This window comes from Phyllopteryx taeniolatus, chromosome 4 (genome assembly GCF_024500385.1).
Source record: "Phyllopteryx taeniolatus isolate TA_2022b chromosome 4, UOR_Ptae_1.2, whole genome shotgun sequence".
In the NCBI taxonomy this organism is placed as follows: domain Eukaryota; kingdom Metazoa; phylum Chordata; class Actinopteri; order Syngnathiformes; family Syngnathidae; genus Phyllopteryx; species Phyllopteryx taeniolatus.
In genome coordinates, this window is record NC_084505.1 from 27,657,526 (window position 1) to 27,671,903 (window position 14,378).

Here is a 14,378-nt window from a genome sequence, read left to right on the forward strand (position 1 = left end):
GCAATACCATGTTTCTCCTTCACGGGGCGCTGGACTTACTGCGACCTCTGGTGGGCCTAAGAGGAAAAGTACTGCAGCAGAATGGAGAATGCACGCAAGGCCAGATTGGACAGGGAACGCGCACATTTCAGGGCCGCGCCACCCAGAGTGCCATGATGAGGGCATCATCCGCTATGAAGGCAGTGGGGTAAGCGTACGCCCTGCAACTGGAGGTTCGTCGGTTCGTATCCCCGCCCGAGCGCCTGTCGTCGTCGTGTCCCTGGGGAAGACAATTAACCCACATTGCCTACGAATTAATGTGGTTGGATATTTGCTGGCGGTGATCGGAGTGGCCGTCGGCGCAGAATTGCAGCCACGCTTCCGTCAGACTGCCCCCTGCAGGGCAGCTGTGGCTACACAAGTAGCTCGCAGCCACCAGGTGTGACTGAGGAGCGAATGAATAATGCATGAAACTGAAAAGCCTCTTTGAGTGCCGAGAAAAGCGCAATATAAGTGTAATGCATTATTATTATTATTATTATTATTATTATAGCGCTGGGCTTGACTGAGTGCCATCCTAGTGTACATACAGTACGATACGTGCTTGTCTGTCTGCAGGATAAGGCTCCAACAAGGCCCATCTGGATCGCTGACGCGGGCTGAAGAAGAACACATTCCGTTCCAGTGCTCACTGGGAAACATTGCAAAGGGTTCATTCTTCGAACAATTCCGACCACAGGAGAAGGAGGTTCTTGCTTGACCAATTCCAGACCAGCTGTTCTCCTGCGCCACGGTGGTTGCGTCCCTCTCAACAATTCAGCGGATCACAGAGGCCGTCGCGACGCATCCTGCGGGATCATATCACGCTCACCTTTTGGGTGGCGAGCAGTCTCGCTGCGAAACAATTGTTGATGCGCCACACGTACACGAACATCACGTGATGCTGACATCAAGTGGAAATGCAATAGTGTGTTTTGCTTCTCGTTTGTCTGTTCCAATTCGTGCCTTTGGACCGGGCTTTGTGCACTGGGGCAAGAAGTCGTGCTCCAACAGAAAAGGGCCTTCCCCAAACTCAAAAGCATACAATTGCCCAAAATTGAGAATGGACAACCAAGATTCCAGGACGACGAAATGATGGAGCCACGCCCCTGGTCGATTATTTACATCATTATGTTTTGCGCCCTCACACTTTTGTCCACATTGTTTCGCATTAGTAACCAAATAAACCTGATGGTGGCACTACAGGGAAAGTAAAGGGCGCAACTTCATCAAAGTGTTCAGTTGAGACTTTGAATGCCAGTCACTGTAGCACTCGTGTGGTACTTCGGGACTGACGGACATTGTGATAAATAGTCACTATGCGCATGTCACTAACCAAATCAAGCGTACCCTTTCTGTTCCCGAGGGGAAGCAAACTGCCATTTGCTTCATCTGCGCAATTCCGACAGTTGTTGACGTGTGTTTCAGGTGTCGCTTGAGGCGCGCGTGTAGAAGGTTAGGACAGGTCACGTCGGGGTATGTGCAATCAAGTCTCGGCCCCTGCAGCACTACTACGTCGCTTTCTTTCTTCTTTTGCTCTTCTCTCCCTTCCTGTATGAATTACTGCCGTCGGCGACCTCCGGTCACAGCCTCCCAACAACCGTCACAGTTGCACACCTTCAAGTGGGCGTGTCGACCTGGACGCACAACTCCCAAGAGAAGGAAGTCGAGCATTTTTAAATATTCATTTAAATAGCGGCTGCCTCGACAGAGTCGTCCGCCTCTCTTCTCCCTCTCGCCTCCCAAATGATCGGATCGGATCGGTGAGGCCAATTCCCCCTGAAATCATTTGGTTTGGAATATACGAATATGAGACAAGAGGTCGACTCTTCCACTTTGATTTCCTGGCGTTTACATTTGTATCTGATATTGGTGATAAAAAGTATGTTTTTTGTTTTTTTTTGTTGCGATGAATGACTTTAATGATGAGACATGTCCAGGACGAAGTGTCCGTGTGTGTGTCGCCAAAAGTTGGCCTTTATATACTGAAATGATGATGATTGTCTTGATGAACTCACAAATTGTTGTTAATGAGGTACCTCACTTCCTTGTTGCTGCCTGTCACTGCACTTCATGTTGCTGGCATGGAAAAGAAAGATAAGACACATTATTAGTTGTGAGAAAAATCAAGTGAAATTGGATCAATTCCCGTGGCTGGTTGGCAATCGCCGGCGGTGGCGCTGACCACGAGCGACATACGGCTAACGTACTTTGTCTAATAACAAATCTCGTCGTGACTTTTGCAGCATAATATCCAGAGGTGTATTTCCAATTTGCTTGCTCGGCGCCGCTATTTCCGATGCAGTCTGGAAATAGTTCATCATTTTATTGAAGAGGCCTGTTTTGAAAATAGAGCAAACGGGAATGCAACTTCTTCTTCTTCTTCTTCTTTCTCGTAATCAAATGTTAAAAGCCAAGTGTAAATCCTCCCACGGTCCTATTAATGTGTCCTGCAAACGAGACACCGACGCCCCTCGCGTGCTAAAAAAGCAACATGGCCTCTCGGTGTCTCAGATGCGCCACATGATTATTGGGCTACTTGGAAGTCCTGCAACTCAAGCCTGGCGTCGGACGGGTGTTCCCCATTTTGTCGCCTTGCTGAGGTCGACTAAATAAAGCATCAGGTGAGGCGTGTGTGTGTGTCGTCTCTCTGTCCGTGCCTCGAAAAGTGCTCTCTGGAAATGTGCGCGTGTCTCGTTCTCTCCCGAAGTGTCCTTTTTCTCTCGTCGTGTCTCAGTGGTGGGAAGTCATGTAGTACAAACACTTCATTACTGCACTTCAGTATTTTTTGGGGGGACTTTTTTTCCCTGACGGCTTCTGACTTTTACTCCCTGCATTTGAATGCCTTACTGTTACCGTGCAAGTTTTTTGTATGAACGTACATGTAAAACAAAAGTTTTGGGACCACTGACGGGACACGCAGCCTTCCTGCACAACAGAAGCAGAGATGGCGGGGGGCGAGCGAGTGGAGGGAGATACACACACACACACACACACGCAAATGAAACTTCAGCTTGTGTTTGCATGTGTGAGACTTTTGGATTGATTACACTTTCATAAAACCAGTTAATATCCTTACATTCTCTTCTATTATGTTTTTTTTATGACTATATGTTTTTTTATAAAACATGTTTAAAGAAAATGCGGCGCCTTTCGGGCGACTGGAACGGATTAATTCCGTTTCCATTCATTTGAATGGAGAAATCCGTTTTGAGATACGAGTTTGCGAGAGCACGGCCACCGAAGAAATTCAACTCGCATCTCAAGGTAGCGCCGTGTCTTCAGTTCATTGTCACAATCGACAAGAAACAATTAACGCATGTCGGGTTTTGATTTGTTCTGAGTTGCATCAGCATCCAATTGTCATGAACGGAACAGCGGATAGGACCCAAAAATGCACGACTCCAAAACAGATGGACAGTTTCCAAAAAGAGAGGTTTAATAGACGGGCATAGGTCGGTACACAGGCAGGCAATCCAAAAGAGGCAACAGTATCCAAAAACATGAGGCAAAGAGGCAAGGTCGATAATCGGAACAGGGTCAAGCCTTACTGTGAGTCTATGACGTGGAAACAAGGTACAACGAACTGGCAACGAGAGGAAATGAGACACGAGGTTATATACAAGGGGTAATTAGGGTGAACGAGGCACAGGTGGTGAAGATGCTCACAGGAGCAGGTGTGTGTGAAACAGGGGGGGGGGAGACAAAACCCGGAACACACACACACACACACATGACACCAATTTACAAATCGATTTCCTAAATGTTGGTGTCAAACCGTAGCAATTGTCTCTGATTTGATCTCGAGCAGCTTGTGAATTCAGTTGTGTATTTTGTTATATTACCTGTGCGGTTCTGAATTCAACTAAGCCGAGTGTGTTTCTGTTGCTAAATGGTGGCTTTGCCTGTTTCTTTGTAGCCAGCTCGGCTACTCCTTCTTTTTTCTGTGGCAGAAAGAAAGAAAGAAAGAAAGATCGTGTGAGAGTTGCTTTCCCACCACTTGCCCCCTTTTTCTATTTGATTTTCTTAAGTGAAGGAGTCACTTTTTGTCTTCAACGCGAGTACTTTCGCCCTCCTCTGCTCAGCTGCTTCTCTCTCTCTCTCTCTCTCTCTCTCTCTCTCTCTCTCTCTCACACGCGCGCGCGCACGCAGGCAGGCGGGCACGCGCACGCAGGGGGCCGGTGGGCTGCAGCGGGCTCACTTGACTCCCCGGAGTTGGATCGTCGCGCCGCGCGCAGCTGTCCGGCAGACGTTCAGAACTAGAACGTCCACATCAGCTCTCCTACGCCGTTTTTTGTTTTGTTTTGTTTTTCTGTGTGTGTGCGCTTTGTTTGCTTTTGTGTGGGGGAAGCGGACGACGACTCGCTTCGCTTGCCGTGCACGAAAAAGACCGAGAACGGCTCACGGCTCACGGCTCACCTGGAGCATGCGCGCGTGAGGGCGCGTGAGGGCGCAGCTCAAGTGGCTTCCGTGGATCCGCACAAGACGGCTCGAGGTGCCGGCGGGATTTGGCGGCTGCCCGCCGCGGACATGTGGAAGTTTGCGGCGCTGTAGCGCGGCCAGAGAGTCCGAGCCCCCCGCCGGCGGTTGTTAATCCGTCCCGCGTTCAGGAGCTGCCCGCGATGTAAATTTGGAACGTGCGGTTTCTGGAGGACGCTATCCCGCTGAGTTCGCTGCGCGCTTCTGTTTCGGCTTTCTTTGGCCTCGCCGCAATGCTGGGATCCCTCCTGAAGCCCGTGGTGCTGATCCTGGTCCTGGTCCTGGTCCCGGCCCCGGTCCCGGTCCTGGGCGCAGCCGGACAGCCGTGCCCGGCCGCGTGCTCCTGCACCGGGACGGCGGTGGACTGTCACGGCCAAGGGCTCCGCGGCGTGCCCCGGAACGTTCCCCGCAGCACCGAGAGACTGTAAGCGCCCGTTCGGACTTCACTTTGCACGCACTCGAACTCCGAACACATTTTCGTTCGCATCCGATTGACAAAGGTCGCGGTGCAACGACGCGATTGATTGATTGATTGATTGATTGATTGATTGGTTTGAAAGCACAAGCTCCGTTCTCACCGAACGAGTGTGGATTCTTTGGGAATAGATGCCCTCAACTCCCTTTCGAGGTTGAACCACATTTGAATTCGTCGCGTCGGTTTTCGACTTCATCCAAAAACGGATTTGGATTTTGCAATTGAAATTGGCCCCGCAGTGCCGATGGCGGAGACGCTCGAATGACTTTCGCACAAGTTTCACTTCAAACGAGCATCGGACAGGCTCGAATCTGACTTCTTTCTTCATTTGACTTTTTCTCTTTCAGGGATCTGAACGCAAACAACCTGACGAAAATCACCAAGGCCGATTTTGCTGGCTTGAGGAATCTGCGCGTGTTGTAAGTGGCTTTTTATGGGGGTCACCCCCCCCCCCCCCCCTTTTGTTGCACTCTCCACTTCCTTCTCTGCAAAAAGCATTTGTCATTGCCCACTTTGCTCGATGCCACAGTCTCGTCGCATGTGCATTTTGCGCCTCAATTGGCACCTGTTAATCTGCCAGTGCAAGTGTCGGGGTGGGGTGAGGGGTGGGGGGGGGGGGTGCTCTGGGGCACAAGTGCTGCGGTGATTAAGAGAAAGAAGGTTCTCATTATACGCGCAACCGCCAATCAAGTGATGGATGAAAGAAAGGCGGAGTCAAGTCACAACAGGTTGCTGACCCGAGTGTGTGCGTGAATGGCAGCGGATGCGCATTGTTCGAATTCCTCAGGGGATTATGTCCTTATTGAGTGCGCGCGTGTTCTCGTAATGCGCGTTTCCGCTCTTGCGGCCATCAGCTCGCATGTGTGTCATGTCAGTGTTTTGTTTTTCAAAAGAAGATGAGCGACGAGAAGGTTAGACGACGATCGATGAGTCTGCGTTCAGGTTTCAAGTCAATTCCAGGCCGCGACGGCGCGCCTCTCTCTCTTCTCGTCCCCGTAGCCGTTTCGACAATCTATCTCCTTTCGTCTCCATCGAACTTTCATCTCAGACAGCAATGTCGTGTCAAAATCCTTTTTTCTGACTCCATTAAGACACGCTACCCCCTCTCACGTGTTGTCGTGGCCTTCCGCTCACCGTTTGCCGCTTCTCCTTACAGGCAGCTTATGGAGAACAAAATCAGCACAATCGAGCGAGGAGCTTTCCAGGACCTGAAGGAACTGGAGAGACTGTGAGTGACCTTTTTTTTCTGCCAAATTGTACACCTCCATCAACGTCAGAGTGCTACTCCACTTGTGGCCGTGCAGCGACATCTTTTTTTGTGGCCCGCTCGAGCGAATGGTTTCATGTTTCTTGCTAAAAAACTGTCAATCGAACAATAGTTGAACTATTTTCCTTGACTTCAGAAGTAGTTATTTATGAATTTGTTGTGTGTATGTAACCATGTGCTGTACACCGATGCGGTTTGGCAGTCATGACAAGCTTCTGACGGAAACGAAAATCAAAACAATGATTTTGAACGCCAGCCGAAGATGCCGTCGCTGAGCAACGAGTCTGTTGACTAACAAACAAACAAGCAAACAAACAGACAAAGGGCGATGAAAAGAAAACGACCAACTAACGCACTCCGCTCACGCGTGCTCGTCGTATCTTCGACTGGAGAAGATCGTTCGGAGCTGCGAGTGCGCAGCGGCGAGAGGTCGGAGTTTAGCGGCGTCCTTAAGCCTTGCTTGTCTGAAAGCGAGTCTGGCAGTGAGACAACAGCGGGAGGGTGGGGGGATGTGGACCCCCGACTGCTGAAACCTCCATTGTGCCCGCTGTCGATGCACACACACACACACACACACACACGTGTATCAAAGTACATCCCTTTATCAATTTATAAATTGTTCAAGAGTTGAGCTCAGTTTCCTCAATCTGAACATCCCTTTAAAATGCATTCAGACCTTTGTTTCTCAATACATTTGACATGTTTGAAGATTTGTATTGGCTGAAAACTTGCAAGTACTGTTAACTGTGTCGTACTCACTTGTGGCGATCTAGCCTTCAAATGTTTTACGTACATTTCAGTTTTGTTGTCCAGCGTCCAGCATGAGTCGCCCCTCCCCCAACGATATCGCAACTTGAGTGCCTTCATTCAACATGCACTTAGCTAGCTAGCTATGCTTATACTCCGAAAAATGCGTCTTTCTTTCGGCTAGTTCGCTGGCGTGCCGGCTTTAGAGCGCCTCGTTGTCGGCTAGACGTGCACGCACGTTACTAAGAGAAGGTGGAAGGGTAAGGTCGGAAAAAAGTCCCAGCCGACAGCCGGCGCGCTGCCGTGGCCGCTTTTGAGCACTTTGTTGGTGTGGCGTGGGAAAGCCCCGCGACAACCTGGTCAGATGTATTCCAGCCACCGGAAGCTTCAAGCAGACAAAATATCGTGGCTCAAACATGTAGTTATGTGTCGGCATAAGAAAGATGCTAGCTTTAGTGGCATGCGTTTTTCCAGGTTGTCTCCGTGGTTTAGCGGGGGGTGATTTTAGCACATTCAGCGGACGCGCCCACAGCATTTGAGAGCGAAGACAACGGTTTGATTCTTCATGATTTTCAACACTTGTCGATTTCGATTTTTTTACGATTTAAAAAAAAGAAATTCCCATTTTTGAAGGATCATTTCATACACTTGGCGATTTCGATTTTTTTTACGATTTAAAAAAAAATTTCACATTTTTGAAGCATCATTTCATACACTTGGCGATTTCGATTTTTTTACGATTTAAAAAAAAAAAAAAAAAATTCACATTTTTGAAGCATCATTTCATACGCTTGGCAATTTGGATCGTATATTCTTGGCGATTTAGATTCTTCACGATTTTGAAGCCTCATATTATTTACTTCCCGATTTTGATTTTTCACGATTCTGAAGACTCATTTGATATACTTTGGCGATTTTTTTAATCCTTCAAATTTGGCAGGGCTGTTAACAACACCTTTCTGTTTGGTGTGTCAAATGTATTATATTTTCAATCTACAGGGTCTCGAATTCTTTATTGTGCGAAGACGTTTTGGACAATCGCATACTTTCAACTTTGTGGGAAGAGTTATGGGAAGACATGTTTGGGCGACAGCACGACTGTGCCGGCCGGCACAGTGAAGGAATTTTGGTGTGTACCCCAGAATCCAATCAAACACATTTGGAATGAACTGCTTAGAGCCATCCATAACATTGGTGACCGACCTTTGACCTCCCAAATGACACACTCCAGAATTTTGTAGACAGTCTGGCCAGAAGAATGGAAGCCGTAATTGGGTTAAAAAAAAAACAAAAACAAAAACTCCTCATAATTACATTTGTCAAACTCAAGGCCTGGGGGCCAGATCCAGCCCACTGTACCATTGTATGTGGCCCACCAAAGAAATGTAAGTGTTTCTACTTCATGTTTCTTGCTAAATAGGTTTGTTCTTTTTATGCAATTTTTATTCACTTTTAAGAGATATTACAAGCATTTTTTTCACCAAATATTTTTTTAACCAAAAGTGAATAATAGTTGTATTCCTAATATTTGTGTGCCACAATTTTCCATGTGGCGGCACGGTGGACGACCGATTAGCACATCTGCCTCACAGTTGAGAGGTTGCTGATTCAAATCCGGCCTGGCTTGTGTGGAGTTTGCATGCTCTCCCCGTGCCTGCGTGGCTTTTCTCCGGGCGCTCCGGTTTCTTCCCACATCCCAAAAACACGCAAGCTAGGTTAATTGACGACTCTAAATTGCCCGTAGGTGCAAATGTGAGTGCGAATGGTTGTTTGTTGCTATGTGGCCTGCGATTGTCCGGCGACCGGTTCGGGGCGTACCCCGCCTCCCGCCCGAAGATAGCCGGGATAGGCTCCGGCACGCCCGCGACCCCTGTGAGGAATACGCGGTACGGAAAATGGATGGGTTATTTTTCCGTGACTTCTGATTTCAAATTCAATCTGTTGCCAGGGCAACTGTGTATATGTAATAATAAAGACATAAGGAAAGGGGAACCATGATGTGGCCTGTGACAAAAACGAGTTTGACACTTGTGTTTTATGCGAGCAGTGCACAGGCTGACTTCAAAATTAGTAGTACAAAGTAGGCATCATGTTGTGGCCACCGTGCCTTTTTCCGTATTCAAACTGCTCTTTGTCGATCGAGAGTCAAAGAGAGGGCGTGTGCTTGTGTTTGGGGTTAGGGTTAGCAAGCAACGCGAGCCTCTATCCAGCTAAATTGTTGCCCGCCCGTAGACAAAGAGGGAAATAATGAAGTATGTTGACGCTTTGACAGGAGCCTTCGACGTGCTGATGAAATTATTACAGCTGAACAAAAACCATTCAAAATCGACTGTACCTGGAGTTAAAGTAGACCGACCTCTTTTACGCACTAGAGTAGAAAGTGGTCTAATCCGGATTACACCGTGCCTCTCAGCTATGCTAAACAGTATACGAGTTTGTGGGCTAGCTTGTTTTGTTCCTTGGGGTACAACGTGGACAAGCGCAGGAGTGTGCAAGAGGTTAGTCCGCTTTAGTAGATTATGTCCAGGGTTTGCGTGACCTGCTACACTCACTTCAACACTCAAAAGAGACAACTGAACAGAGAGTATCGCAATTTGGTCTCGTCTAACGGGACGCGCTCGTTCCTTTGTTTGTTTTGTCTCTGAAGGCGACCAACAGCTTTGACGCTAGCTAACTTTCTGACACAACACGGCTTTCTTTAGTCCTCCGAAAGGGTCTCCGACTGCAGCTCACCATGTTTGGCGTTGCATGTTCACAAACACAAAGATGGAGCCAGTCATCAATGCCCCCTGCGGCTGCCGGACAATGGCGCATCTCCCGAGTCTGGAGTCTGCGGCTGATTTCAAAGGCCTCCGTCCTCCGGGTGGCTGCAGGGAGCCCGCTGGGCAGCGCTGCCCATAGGAGAGGCTCTTAAGCTGGGCTGATGGATCCGCAGTGACTGCCCCCCACCGGGTTAGAAAACGGTTCCTCCCCCCTCTCTTGTCCTTTTTTTTTTGTGGGTGGGGGGGGGGGGGGGGGGTTGTTTTTTTCCACGATAGTCCCTGCAGTGCCGTCCCGGGTGAGGTCAGGTGTGGGTCAGTAGCTGGAGGGTGTGGAGGTGGGGCGGAAGGAGGTGTGGATTGGGCGGGCATGTCACAACGTACACATGCGCAGGTTTGGATACACTCGTGCGTGTGCATTCTCTTTCGCAAGGCTGCACCGTCACTAGCAGTTGGATTCTGCCCCCTCCAAAGCACACACACACACTTTCTTTCCCCCTTCTTGTGTTATTTTGTCCTTCTCCCCCCTCTCTTGCCATTGTCCTGCGCATATTGGAATGTCATACATTCTTCCCTGTGGCTCGAAGAAGAAGGCGACTACTTGATCCTCTGATCACGATCTAACGTTTGAATAGTTTACAGTGGACATCCAAAATCTGTGAACAGCCACACAGGAACTCTAATTATGGGATTTTGTAGCACGTCTGAGATAAAGCATCAGATAATTAGCCGCTAATTGAGCGGTCACATGTCAAAGATCAAATTGATTGCGGTCTTGAGTTGAGTCTGTCAGCAGAGATTACAAAAAAAAAAGACTGAATGCAAGTGATTATGTTGTAGTGCGTAAATAGCACAAAATCATCTGTCGGTACTAGATAGAATAATTTAAAAATACTGTACTGTTCTTTAAATCATTAGCTGGAGCTGTGAGCAATAGCAATGCTGCGGTTGATCACCTCTGAGCAAAGTTTGTGTGCGTGTGTGTAATTTGTTTATTGAGCAACAGAGCCTGAAATTACTTGCACTGTGCGCTCCCTTCCAAAAAGGCATCGGAGAAAGATTGCCCCTATTGGGTGCACGGCGGCAGCCGAGCTTTTTCCTTTGGGTGGCGACACACTCGCTTGCAAATATCAGGGAAGACCGAATGAATGTGGATGACGCTTGCTGCAGAATTCTCAATACGTTCGTCGGCCACATTATTAGGGACACCGACACAATCCGAAGACAGCCAGGAAAAGAGTTGCTCCGGAAATTTGCCTTTCACCAAAGACAATCATGTTCAATTTTACAGTAAAAATATGATGAAAAAAGGTTGTTGTGCACAACAATAAATGCAAGTGTACTTTTGTGAGAACGCCATGTGTTGCGCCAAAACAACACACAAAGAAAGGGGCGAGACACAGCTTACGTCGCGCATCATGCAGACACGGCGAGGTTGCCCACATGGCGCATGGGGGGCGGACACCTTGGCCTATATATATATATATATATATATATATATATATTTTGTAAATGGGCTTCCATAGAAAAAGATACGTTTTCTTCTGAAAAAGTTGTTTTCATCTTACATGAATAAAGTTGTAATTTGCCATTCGTCATTGGGGTCACAAAATTTATGAATTTGAGATGATACCTTTTTCCTTTTTCGTGGGACCCTTTTTAGTTTTTGAACATGATCTTATTTTTGCAACACTATGATTCTGTGTTATTTGATTTGATTTACGACTCCTTATTACTTGTGCGCCTGCGCCTGATATGGCCACAGAGTGCATATACGTACACGTTGACATTCCGAGAAATGTTTAGTAAAGGGCTTAGGCAATAACTGGCTTGTGTATAGGTGTGATATATTGTGTTTGTTGGTACAAAATATGTGTTAACAACACTACTACTGGTGTTGGCGGTGTAATAATTGCTTTCTGGGGGGGGGGGGGGCATTTTCCTTGCCAGCCACAGACTGCAACTCAAACTACTTCATATCAGCGAGGCTCTGAGGTGTGAAAACTAAGTGAGCGCGCGTGTGTGTGTTTAATATGTTTTTGAATGCTCGGCCGCACAAAACGCCACAGTGTGTTGGCAGAAACGCGTAGGTGCGAGCTAGTGGCTATTTACTGCGAAGTTTGTGTCCCTCTAGCATCTGTTTATGACTGCGGAGATTATCGCCACGCTGCAGCGAGGCATTCGCTAGTTGCAGAGACTCTCACACCTCCGACTTCTCTGTCTTCATCCTCTTTAGGACAAACGTGGCCTCATCGCCCACAGCTCGCGAGGTGCGATTCTGTGCACAAAAACCCTCATGCAGTAGGAATGCAAAACAGCCAGGACATTTACAGTACATACATGTGCCACAACATGAGGTGTATCTCTGTGTGTGTGTATATATATATATATATATATATATATATATCCATACACCCAAACTTGTTTCGATACTCCCCTAAGTTGGATCCCTGAAGCAGCCACCCAGCCAGCCCCTCGGTCCCTCCCCCCTTTCCACACCACTGCTAAACATATTGTCAAATTACCACAACAGTCCAATTGCGATGGATTTAATGTGCTGAAAACTGTTGCATGAAAACCTCCGTGATCGTCTCCATCAGAATCCAGCGCAGCCGTTCCCCGAGACCCACGAGTTCTCCAAGTCATGAGCCATTGCTCGGTCGACTTTTTTGCTTTGTTTTCTGAGACGAAATGTAAATGACGAGCAATCTTCAGATAGGCCGCTCGAGTGAATAAAAAAAAAAAAAAAAAATGTCCATTTAGAAACATCACTTCTGCTGCATGTTAAATATTCATCACAGGCCTCTGACGGAAGGGTGAAGGCGAACCTGTGCGCGTGACGACATTTTGCGTGCGGAGAGCTGAACGGCGGCAGGAAATATGTGAAATCAAACAGTTTTGCACTTTTCGAATGAGCAGCGGAGGTCTGGCGAAACCCGATCAAAAGCGTTGACGTACATTTACGTGATATTTTTTTGGTCCAATCAGATTTCAGCCTCTGCATGCCGGCTGATGTAACTTAAAACTATTTGAGCGATTTGGACCGGATCTTTAACCAATTGGATTACAGCTTCATTCTGACATCAGCACTCTGTTCTGTCTTCTGATTGGTTGGTCAGGGCAAACAATCTGTAGCAATCTGTGCGCATGAATACAGTTTAGAAGCAGCACCGACGTGCGTTTAATGTGTTTGATTCAAAGTTTTCCTCCGCCAGTTGTGTGCTGTTTTATTGCATTTTTGCGCACGATCGGTGCTTTCTGTCGGCGGTAGGTTGCGGGTTCGACCCCCGGCCCTCGCGACCGTGCCGAAGTGTCCTTGAGCGAGATGCCGAACCCTCGGTTGCTCCTGATGCTGCCTTGATGGTGGAAAAGCCCCTCTAGCACGAAAAGCCACTCTGTAATTGCGACGTTTAGCCAGCTAAATCCCCACGAAGGCCCAGGTACCAAATCCAGCGCCTATTAGTTTGAGGTCAGCATTTTCCGTGGATTCCTAATTTCTTTTCTCCCTTGCAGTCACAGCATGTGTTGCTTGCCAATGTGTGTGGAGGTTAAACAGTTTCAGCAGCCTTTCACGCATTGTGCCACTCCGTCGCCTCACTCTCCCCTGACTCGCATCAAGAAACATCGGCACACAAACCTCTTCACTCCACTCAAGCGGGGTTAAATGATTGCAGCCACATTATTAAACTCACCCGAGCTCTCTCGACACTTCTATTTGTGTGTGCGTGATGACGGGCCGTTGTGAGTTCTTCCCCTGCGAGAGGCGTATTTACTCAGTGGGGTCCCTTTCACACATTCGGTAGCCCGGCCAGACCGCCTGTTTGTTTTTCCCACATCGTCTTCTCCTCTCTCCTTTTGTGCTTCACAAGAAAATCTCCCCCTCGCCCGCATCGGAACTTCCGTCTTTCTCCTCCAGCCTTGCCTGCCTTCCACCTTCTCCGCTCCACTATTTGCCTGGCAGCCATGTTGCCGTCAGGAGTAACCTGGAGTCGTTTGTGTGTGTGTGTGTGTGTGTGCGCTGTCACCAAATAACATTCGGTAGACCCCCGCAATCTAATGGAAGTTCGCAAGTTTTATGGTAATCGGTTGTGTCGTTTTTATAAGCCGGCGAATTGCAACTTAATTATTCAACTATGTTTATAGCTTTGTCTTCTGAGTACAAGCTAATGAAAATGCATGTAAAACGATCACCTCTTACCTCATCTTCCTTTTAATGGCAGGGATGAAACATTCAACAGCTCATTTACAACACGCTCATTTTGAAACAAGTGCTTTCCTGTTTTTTTTTTTCTTCAGGCGCCTGAATCGGAATAATCTGGCTGTGTTTCCCGAGCTTCTCTTCCTGGGCACCACGAAGCTTCACAGACTGTAAGTGTCGCTTTCCTTGCTCCCTTCCGAACGATCACTCAGCTGCTCTGTTTTGCCCTTTCGGAGGAACGACGTCACGGCTGGGTGGCATCGTTTTGGACGCCGTGCGCCCGAGACAATTCCTCACCCGTCACTTAATAGGTTCCATTAAGAATCCATTATGTTCCACAGGAGTACAATTCAAGTAATAATAATAATTGGAGTGAATAAATAAAAGAATGTCTCATGGGTTAGACTTCAACTGCTTAGGCAACTCTTTCCAGGG

The 14,378-nt window shown here is 47.9% G+C and overlaps 1 protein-coding gene across 11 annotated transcripts in view; it reads left to right on the forward strand.

Annotated features, from left to right (window-relative positions):
- The first annotated feature begins 3,753 nt into the window (after window positions 1–3,753).
- slit2 (slit homolog 2 (Drosophila)) overlaps window positions 3,754–14,378 on the forward strand; it is a 93,304-nt gene continuing 82,679 nt past the window's right edge. For 4 of the 11 annotated variants that reach the window (XM_061771181.1, XM_061771183.1, XM_061771185.1 and 1 more), the window contains exons 1-4: window positions 3,757–4,921; window positions 5,320–5,391; window positions 6,129–6,200; window positions 14,042–14,113. In XM_061771181.1, coding sequence (XP_061627165.1) covers window positions 4,731–4,921; window positions 5,320–5,391; window positions 6,129–6,200; window positions 14,042–14,113 — 407 coding nt within the window. In that variant the 5' untranslated portion in view covers window positions 3,757–4,730. Of the gene's footprint in view, window positions 4,922–5,319; window positions 5,392–6,128; window positions 6,201–14,041; window positions 14,114–14,378 lie in introns of all 11 variants that reach the window. The other 7 variants (XM_061771179.1, XM_061771180.1, XM_061771182.1 and 4 more) reach the window with 3 other exon arrangements.